The 11079-nt window shown below is 35.9% G+C and overlaps 1 protein-coding gene across 1 annotated transcript; it reads left to right on the top strand.

Annotated features, from left to right (window-relative positions):
- The first annotated feature begins 1471 nt into the window (after positions 1-1471).
- On the top strand, positions 1472-10713 carry prrt2 (proline-rich transmembrane protein 2). The gene is made up of 5 exons (XM_081392542.1): positions 1472-1586; positions 2551-2836; positions 7637-7944; positions 9018-9147; positions 10507-10713. The coding sequence occupies exons 2-5, from the start codon at positions 2608-2610 to the stop codon at positions 10521-10523; spliced, it is 684 nt and encodes a 227-aa protein (XP_081248668.1). The 5' UTR covers positions 1472-1586; positions 2551-2607; the 3' UTR covers positions 10524-10713.
- Positions 10714-11079: the final 366 nt, after the last annotated feature.

The following is an 11079-nucleotide window of genomic DNA, read 5'->3' as shown; positions in this document are numbered from 1 at the left end:
TTACAAGAAGAAAAGAGAATTGACTACCGAGCAGAGGCAAGACTGCTTCAATCACAACATTATGAAAGAATTTACAAAAAATCAATTATTTCAAGTAAAACCTTTCACTAATCTATTTTTGGAAGCTTTTACTTTTTAGGGTTACCTTTCACACTGCAATGTCGTGTGTATTTATAATCACTGAGTTATATAAGCTAACTGCATAATGTTCATATTTTGTGGAACTGCTTATGTTGATAATGTCACTAAAAAAACTAAATGTACAATTTACAGTAAAAATACAGTGACAACATTTCAGGGATTGCAGGATGGCTTCTGGATTGTATATTTTACTGTTTATAAATTTATATCTAAGTGATAAGTTAATATTCCAAACTACTTAAAGTTGCATAGACTGTAAAGTTATTAGTATTTTTCAGTTCCAAAAGAACCATTTTTACTGTATTTCACCGTAGTTACAAATATCGTGAAAATTGTTTAACATATTACTATGCATTTACATACTGTAAGAAATAAAACAAGTACAGTAAAATATGGGGAGAACATACAGGATTGTATTTTGCAGTTTCAGTTCTTCAACTCTTCAGGTTTTCACTGTAAATTAGTAATAAAAATAAAGTTTTTAGTGTTTTTCAGTTACAAACGAACAATTTTAACAGTATTTCACAGTTAAGTATACTGTTATTTAAGGCAGTACATTTAAATATATTGTAAAATATACTTTTTACACCAAAAGTTTTTTTTTTGGGTAACACTTTACTAAAGGCATGTATTTTAATGCATTAATTATGCCTTAATGCACCTTATAATGTATTGTATGGTCTCAAATAATTGTAACCACAGTTTTGATACATAATACTTATCTAGCCTATTAATTGAATGCACACTTGAAAGTATAATGCAAACAAATGGCAAACAACCAATTTTAGATGTAACAAGGAATCTGCAAATAAAGGCTAATGCTTTTTAACTTTGGTTGCGTTTATTTATGACAATGCACTGATTATAATTTTATAATGCATCACAGAACACATTTATAATGCATTTTTATACTATGAAGTGTTACCATATTTTTTTCTTTGACAGTGTTTTTCTTTTTGGGATCAAAGCTTACGTTGTAATGTTCATGATTCTTTGTTTTACTGAGTAATACATGAACTTGTACTGAGTAATACATGAACATGCTTGTTAATTGTAGCGTGAAGCAAGGGCACTCTAATATAACCTATGATTATAAGACTAAAGCCTATAATCTGCCTTCTGAAAATGAGAGTGTCACTCATCCTCTAGTGTTTTTCATCACAGGGGTTTCCAGTGCGCGCAGTTCGTGTAGTTTCCTCATTTCACGCCGTCTTCCGTCCAGTGTGTGTGTGTGTGTGAGCCTGCAGACCTGAGAGGATCCCTACCGAGATAGCACGCGCTCTGATAGACAACACCTTCACGCGCTGGTTTCTCTTCACGTGCAGAACGACGATTAAATGTCACGCTGGAACATCGAATTGTCTTTAGAATCGCGTTTGCGTGTGTTTATGCAAATGCGTACGTGCGAGTCCAATCGTACATTGGCTTGAATCGCGCGGTCTAAGGTAGGTGTTTATTTATATGATATAAGTTATGTGTCTAAATGAACGTTTGAACGCCTTTTCATTTTCTGTAGGGCAAAAAAAAAAAAAAAAAAAAAAGGGTTTCCCCAACCTGGATAGGCACCTGTCTTATCGGATGGATGAGGACAAAGAATGTTTGTCCTCATAGAAATGAGGACTTTCTAATGTTTCACTCTCTGTCCGTCGTTATTTATTCGTCTTTATTCGACATTATAGCGTATACATGGACTATGGACTAAATTATATTAACACTCTTGTTTTTTTTTACACACTCTCTCTCTCTCTCTCTCTCTCTCTCTCTCTCTCTCTCTCTCTCTCTCTCTCTCTCTCTCTCTCTCTCTCTCTCTTTCTTTATCCCTCCATATGTCTCCTATTTTCCCCACGGCTTTGTTTATTTGCCCTCATGTTCTCCGCGCGTATTCTTTGGAACATCCTGTGATTATTTTCACTAACACCAGTATTTTCTGTGAGAAATGTAATTCTCCTTTGTTTAATAGTCATATTCAGTCCTATTATTGCTGTTATCATTGAATAAATATGTTAAGGATATTCAAATCTTTCGACAGATTGTGGATTAATTCTCCTGCTGTACAAATGTTAATATCTATGTCTGTAATTGCGGTCGGTTTCATGACCTACATTTCTAGGTTAAAAGGTTAAAGTGAGATAAACAAGCATGCATGTTAATGAACGAACCATATGATGAAAACGGCATTTTAACAAAGCAGACGAGGTTCTTTTGTGGGAAAAATAGGACTCAGATGCTGGATTCTGCAGGATGTGATTTGAAGTCAGATGGTGTGTGTGTGTGTGTGTGTGTGTGTTGATAACACCATGTGCCGGAGTGTGAGTTTGCATCTCATCATGCTTTTCCATGCACTCACAGCCAATGTTAAGGAGAGTCATAACATAAATCTTGTCTCTCACAAATTTTCTCCGGTTTTAGCCACACCATTTGAACATCATCTCAACACTGGCCACCTTTGCAACCTCAGCCGTCTCTATGGAAACAGAGTACCATCAGGCGTCGTTGGGCTCTCTGGTTTGTACCCAAGACGGGGAGGCCATGAGTTGCCAGACCCCGGGCCCTGTTACATATCAGCCGGGGACCGCCGGACCGGGATCGGACTCCTTCCCGTGTCTGCGCCCCCTCACGTTCCCCCAGCCGTCCATTGAGGAGGCACGTTGCTCTGGTGAGGTCATCGTTATGGTCAAGGATAAAACACAGAGTGGTAATTCATCATTTCATCAATAATATGTCATTTGGAAGGGTTTTATTAAGGAGGGGGGGACAAGAATAATTGATAAGAAAGCATCTGCCTTGCCTCCAGGAAGAACACATTGGGGAATTTCAGGTCCTGCTATGCCAATCACACTACAGTGATTTGCATACAGCAATCAGTTTAATGACTTTAAAAATGGCATGTAATTAAGCAAACAACAGAGATGAGTTGAGGGTTTTCAGTGCTCAAAAAAACGGCAGGTACACAAAGACAGACTAAAAAGGGGAAAAATTAAAGCTACAAAGTTTTTTGTTGTTTTTTATCCCCTTGAAATAAATTTTAGGGACATTTGTTTTCTAACCATATATATTCTTTCTAAGAAACCATTACAAAAGCATGTGTTCAATTTATTTCAAGGGCTTAAATTGAATATAACAGACTGTTATAAATATTTTTAATTAGCTTTTATTTTAATACCTTCAGTCTACATTTTAATTTTTCAGCACACAAAAGTAATTTTGTTATATGCTTGTTGGTTTTATTAGTTTTTAATATTTTATACATATTTTCATTTATTAGTTTTGAAGGGGCTATATGTAACAATTTTCATGTAGCTGTCACGATCTCAGTGAATAAAGTCCACAGAAGAAGGTCATATAAAGTTGAATTCAAAAATAAAAGTATTTAATCAAACAAACTCAGATCATCCACAGGTGACGTAACTGTGTGTTCTCGCACAAACTCCAAACACAAGTAATAACCGACAACTCAGGCAGAGAAATTAGGGACTTAGGGTACGTTTACACAACAACGATATGCTTAAAACTGAAGTTTTTCCTTGGATTTTTCCGCGTACGGACGACACCATTGTCAAAACGATCGCCATTCGCACTGATCCGCGAAAACGACTAAAAACGCTGTATTCTGCTTCCAGGCCATTAGATGGCGATGAAACACTACAGACTGAACACGTAATACGTGTGTATGGCGTCATCGTCTTCAGAGATTCGCGTTTTTTGATGTTTAAATCATAGACAGTAAAAGAAATGGACACAGCGACCCCATAGATTTCAACGGAGAAAAGTGAAGCAAATTAGAAGCACTCACTTCCTGATGGCTGAGCGTACTGCGCAGACTCAAACTGAGCTTGACGAAGTAGATGTGACGTGAGCAACCTGTCTGTCTTCTAGTAGCTGTGCCGAGAGAAATCTGAATCATTCCCTTCCGAATCTTGTGAGTAGGAGCTGTCCATGAGCTAGGAGCAGGAGCAACTTCTCTATGTACGTCACACGCATCACACACATGATCAGCGTCGGCCAATAGTGAGCCTACGTGTGACTTACAACACAGATGCGCTACGCAGTTATACTACGTGAAAAAACTCGAGGCCCAGAGAGAAGGAAATTAATAGTGGAATAAAGTCGTTATTTTTGTTGTTTTTTTGCGCACAAAAAATATTCTCGTCGCTTTATAAACTTAAGATCGAGCCACTGGGACTACTTTGATGATGTCTGTATTACCTTTTCTGGACATGGACAGTATACCGTACATACATTTTCAATGGAGGGACAGAAAGCTCTCGGACTAAATCTAAAATATCTTAAACTGTGTTCCGAAGATGAACGGAGGTCTTACGGGCTTGGAACGACATGAGGGTGAGTCATTAATGACATAATTTTCATTTTTGGGTGAACTAACCCTTTAAAACTGCTGTGAACCAAAGACAGTCTCAAAAACACGGTTTGAAATCGCTGGTGTTTCTGACGTCACAAATGACCTTGTAACCAATCATGACACCGCGTGACGTGTGATCGTCCACGAGCGGATCTCTGAGCTGCTGTGAGTGAGTGGAGGCGGGGCTCATTTGCATATTCATAGAATCGTGTATACTAAATGAGACCTTGTCCACACGGACATGGGTATTTTTATAACCGTGACTTTTTTTACGCGGTTCGGCCGTTCGTCCACATGGAAACGCAGTATCAGGTCATTGAAACATTTTTGAAAACCCCTGCCAGGGTGAGGATTTTCAGAAACGCCGGTTGTAGTGTTGTCGTGTAGACAATAAAACCGGGGTTTTTGCTTCTGATTCAGGCTTATGATAGGGTTATATCGCCGCCTGCTGGTGTGGCATGCTCTTGACAGCGCTTGATAGCGTGTTTTTGCGTTTTCATGTAGGCGGAGATTTCTTTTAAACCGAGCTTGTGTGGACGGGATTTTTTTTTTAAACGCAGGAGGAAAAACTCCGGTTATAAAAATACCTGTGTCCGTGTGGACTAGGCCTGAGACAAGGGTGTAGACTAGAGTTACATTCAAGCTATTTTAAGGCATGACAAATTTTTCTTCAAGGAAAAAACATTTAAATATGTCCTTTTGGTGATCAAAGATGAGTTTTAAGTGATAAAATTATTGACTAAAGGGGGACTTTTTAATTTCAGTTTTAGTAAATAGCACTTCAACTTATTTTATTTCAGTCAGTTGCTAAGGCAACATTTCTGATTCTCATTTGTTTTTCAAGTTTACATTTTCAACTATATTTTATTTCTGTTTCTTTTTTAATTAACAAAAAATATTTTTAATACTCTTAGTTAGGGCTGCACAATATATCGAAATATCGCAAATGTATATATCGTGATATGCATATCGCAACGGCTTGCAATAACTGGGAAAGTGAAAGAGAGAAAATCACTGAATAACTTTTGTAGCTTTAATAAGAATCAGTATATATTTAATTCATACAGTGAAAACTAAGCAGTGTTTTATTTTTTACATTTGATTATTGAGTTTCTGTTGTTAAATAATCCTAATGTAGGATAACTCGAAACCCTAAACCGAATGGTTTACACTGATGTTAAAATAACACTTCTTATACTACAGTAAAACACTGATGTTCACTTTCTTGTCACAAAAAGACACATATGAAACACATATGTAGGTAATATAATTTTGAATATATTTTAAAGATAATTTTAAATTTATTTTACACTAAACATTATCGTATTGCATATTGAATATCAATATGTGCAGCCCTACTCTTAGTTAACAATAACAACACTGAACCAGATAAATGTCAAATACAAGAGTAGCTGTAAATTCAAGATATGCACATCCCTGTTTCAGGTGTAGGAGTTGTTGAGGTGTGTTTTCTTCACATTCAGTGTTTTTAGAGCTGACTAGTTGTTTCTTTTTAATCGAAAACCACTTAATTAGCGACACATTCACAAATACTCAATTTTAAGACAGCTAATAGAGATATCTGACAGCTACAGGACACGACAGAGGCACTAATACCATAAATAGACAGACCAAGAATAGAATATTATAAACGTTACATAACCAATCAAAAAGAGCAATTACACTACAGGCGGACTTTCTGTCCCCACATTTTAAATCTGCGTCTTTTTGTTTTTTTAATCATATTTGCTCTAAGGCCTGGTTATTTTCTGATCCTGGTTATACAAAAGAAATATATGATGCATAATTTCAAGATGTAATGAGCAAATAGCTTTTAAAAAAGTGAAAATAAAAGTGAAAATGATTCATTCCCAGAAGCCCTGTTAAGAGGAATAGTTTGCTGCACTGCAAATCCGATCATTGTGAATAATGCTCTGTATATCTCATTCTTTGTCGACTAAACACAGAATGATCGAGGCCGAGAGCTGGCCGTGGACGAGCACAACAACTCCTCTCCTCTGTTTTGTTGTTTTTGTGGCTTGGTGATGCTCTGAGTTCGTGTAAGGTTAAGAGCGAGATGGCAAATTATTTATTTCCCTTCTTTTTACAGTCGCTGAGTGTGTCGTAAATACTTTTAATTAAATTAAAGTTGTGCATCCTAATCAAAACTGCCAACGGGGCTTCCTGGCAGGAGGAGCTGAGAGGCATGACACAGATTAGTGAATTAATTGCATTGGGGGCCATTTAATTAAAGTTGCTTTCAAGAGCACAGCATCCTGGGCAACACACATCATCACATTGGGAGGGAAACATGATGAGACAAACAATAATGATAACAGACAGTTCTTAGTAATTATTTGAATATTGCATGTGCGTATTACAATAAAATGATTGTCCTATTATGCACTACCGATTAAAAGTTTGGACTCATTAATGTGATTATTAGTGCTTTATAACTATTAATAATGGTTTTTATTATGAACAGTTAGTTAATATTTAACTTCTTAGTTAATATTTGTATGGAATCCAAGATACATTTGGTTTCAGAATTCTTAGATGAATAGAAATCATATGCTATAGGAATCTTTTGTAACATTATAAATGCATTCACTGTAAAGTATTTTACCAATACTTGCTTACCCAAACTGTTGAATGGTAGTATATCATGGTCTCCACAAAATATTAAGCAGAACAACTGTTTTCACCATTGATAATAATAATTAATGTTTCTTGAGCAGCAAATCATCATATTAGAATGATTTCTGAAGGATCACGTGACACTGAAGACTGGAGTAATGATGCTGAAAATTCAGCTTTGCATCACAGGAATAAATTACATTTTATATTACATTCAAATAGAAATGAATTATTTTGAATTGTAATAATATTTCACAATATGACTGTTTTACTGTATTTTTAATCAAACAAAAGCAGCCTAGGTGAGCATAAGGGACTTATTTCAAAAACATAATCAAATCGTAATTATTTCAAACTACCGTACCGGTAGTGTATGTATTCTCTAAGATGGATAGATAACATTGCCAAGTCACTACCTTTGTCTCATCATAGGATCAAGTAACAAAGTAACTAGTTTTATTATTTTTGTCCGCTTACATCCTCTCTTTCTTTTGGCAGGTGATGGGATTTGTTCCCCGAACAATGCTTTCGCATCCAAACCAATTCTCTCCTCTCCTCCTCGCCGGCATCATTCTCTTCCTACTTCTCACCATCCACATGTGGGCCGCACTCGGATGGGCAGCCGCTCCAGCTCCATCGCCTACACAGCGTTCTCCCCGCGGCCCTCCATCTCACGCCACTCCAGCATCGCCACCAACCCCCCGATGGACCGCTCCAAACCCAAAGACTACCTCGTCCTGGCGGTCATCGCCTGCTTCTGCCCGGTCTGGCCAATCAACATTGTGGGATTTGTTTACTCCATCATGGTATGTAGAACTTGTAGGGCCTTTTGGTTCATTCTGCAGGATGGCATTTGGCTATGAATAACTTACTTTTAATAGAATTTTGTAAATAGAAAATTTGTTAATATTAACATTTCACCAAACATATAGAGAAAAAAATCCAGGTTAAAGTTTTATTTTATTTTTTGTATTTTTTTTCTTTGCTTTTTTTGGTCTTTCCCTAGCCAATTCTCCTTGTTTATTAGTAAATATACACATTTTAATAATAATAAAAATACAATATATGGAGCTGCTAGCATTTTGCCTTTATTATTTCTTAGTTTTCAGTTTATTGTTTTATTACAAAGTAGGGTTACACTTTATTTTAAGGTGTCATTATATATTTAAGTACTGAGTAATATCAAGCAACTACATGTACTTACTATAGGGTTAGGGTTTGGTTGAGGGTTAGTTGCATGTAATTATGTATAATCTACTGTTATTACTATAGTAAGTACATGTAACATATGTAACAAGGACACTGTAAAATAAAGTGTTACCAAAAGTAGTTGTGTATCAACCTTGTTACCATCATATATTCCATTTTAAAGTTTGAACTATTCCATAAATAAACATGTATTGGCATTGAGTCACTATATTTAATGTTTTGTTACATTTGTCAGTATGGAGAAATCGTAAAGTCAACCCTGTTACCATGATTTTGTATAGTAAACAGCTGACAATTGGAGTATTATTGAAGTATTATTATTGTATTATTGGATATTTACTGAAATATAATTTTGTAAAACTTAAGACTTATAATGTCAATCCAGTTACCATCAACCCTGTTACTTTTCTAGAGGAATAGTTATATTCTAATATATATTCAATTTTAATCATGACATTGACCTTTAAACACATTATATGTCCAATAGAAATCTAATCTTACAAAAATGACTTTATCAAAAGTCTCAATGCAATTTTCTCAATGCAATAAATATCAAATGGAGATGCAAAATGATTATTTTTCCCTCAGTATACCAGACTGAATTTTTAATTGTGTGATACAATATGTAAGATGAGTCAGACTGTAATGGAACGGTGTCGTGTTCTGTTAGTCCCGGAACAGTCTGGAGCAGGGGAACGTAGACGGAGCGAGACGTTTGGGTCGCGTGGCGAAGCTGCTCTCTGTGGTCTCGCTGGTGGGAGGAGCGCTCATCATCATAGCATGCGCTGTGAATCTGTCAAGTAAGCGATCTCTAACCTCTTCGCCAATGCCTCATGGGACTTTCTCCACTTCATGGTCACACACACTCACTCAATGTGAAATATGCTCTTCATGCATTCTATCTCCGAAGCCTAACTCTATTCATAGGACATCTAAGTAGGTCAAGAACCAGAGAATCATTTGTAGCTGGAGATTTTCTTCTCTCTGGTCTTTTGAAGTGTTTAAATACTTAAAAAAATTTCCCAATGGACATTTAGCTTTTTTGCTCTAATGTTGGGAAAATTTCTACAAAGCTATAGATGATTAGAAGACCTTTACAGTTAACACAGCTTATTTGTAATCACTTGAATAATGAACGATATTAGGCTGAGAAGGCAGATGTCACAGTTGCAAACACCGTTAACGTCAATGAAACGGCACTCGACACAACCCATTTACTCCCAATATGTGACGTATTTCAGAGTGAACAGGATTTTCAGTTAAAAAATAGGACAGGACTGGATTTAATCCAATGAGAATTGATTGGATTATATAAAGTGAGTGTTACAAATGACATATTACATAAGATAAAAAGTATATATGTATTTATTTATTTAAAAATGAATTACAAATGATTTGTTCAATATCTACCCTGTATAGTAAACAACTATAATTGGAATATTATTGAAATATTATTCTTATTGGATATTCACTGAAATATTGTTTTTTAAATCTCGAGCACAAGAATTAATGTCTTGGAGGAATAATAGAGGAATATTTATTTACTAATCAACAGTATTTTCAATTTTTATCATTTTGCTTGCATACATACATACACTTTATATATATAAATACTGATGTCAGATGCTGATTTAGTTTGGACAAAATTTCCTGCTTAAAATGAATGTTTCCACATTATGACATGAATTTCTTTGCATCATCATCATCAAATCCATTGCAAGGTTTGCAAAGAAGACAGAAAGGATGCATTAAATTGATCAAAAGTGACAGTACAGACATTTATAATGTTTCAAAAGATTTCTGTTTTACATAAAGTAATCAACATTGATTAATAATCAGAAATGTTTCTTGAGCATCAAATCATCATATTAGAGTGATTTCTGAAGGATCATGTGACTCTGAAGACTGGAGTAATGATGCTGAAAATTCATAGGAATAAATTACATTTTTAAATATATTCAAATAGATATTTCACATTTTTCCTGTGTTTTTGATCAAATAAATGCTGCCTTGTTGAGTCTAAGAGACTTTGAAAAATATTAAAAGATCTTACCGACCACAAACTTTTGAAGAGTAGCACTGTACAGTTAGTGTAGTGTGCTTTTATGTGTTGTTTTTTTATATTAACATTAATAACATGATTTATCTGTGATTTTCAGTTAATATAAAATCCTGAGAGCGCTGAGCGTGCCATGGATTTCAGCTTCGCATCAGACCACTGACCCGAACGCCACGGCCCATTTGTTTTGCCCCACTGCTGCTGTGACGGCAATCACATCTCAGAGAGCAATCGATTATCAGATGTCTTTGTCCTCTGAAAGAACCCTTGATAATCTGCACAAACATGCCATCCTTCAAACAGACGGAGCCGGATACTTTCACTGAGGTCTCGCACGTAACTGAGATTAGTTCCTTGGCACTTACTCAGAGGTTGATGGTGCACTTCATGGGTAACAGCTCTCACACCTAAACATGGACACAATATGGCTCACATTCTGTTGTACAGGAGAATTGCTGGTAGAGCAAAAGTATTTTTCTTCTCCAGAAGCAGAAAATAAGCCAAATCAATATACAGATGCGGGTTTGTCTGATTATTCCCTTCCAGTATCCAACGCCAATTGTTCTGAAGATTGCACTGTGGACGTCCTCGGTCGTGAGAAAGCTCACGTATAGCTGGAGTCACATCATTAAATCAGAGACGCACTTGATTCTCACTATGTTAGCAACATTTG

Source organism: Scardinius erythrophthalmus (assembly GCF_964197995.2).
Source record: "Scardinius erythrophthalmus genome assembly, chromosome: 18".
Taxonomy (NCBI): domain Eukaryota; kingdom Metazoa; phylum Chordata; class Actinopteri; order Cypriniformes; family Leuciscidae; genus Scardinius; species Scardinius erythrophthalmus.
This window is presented reverse-complemented; position numbering and strand designations above follow the sequence as displayed.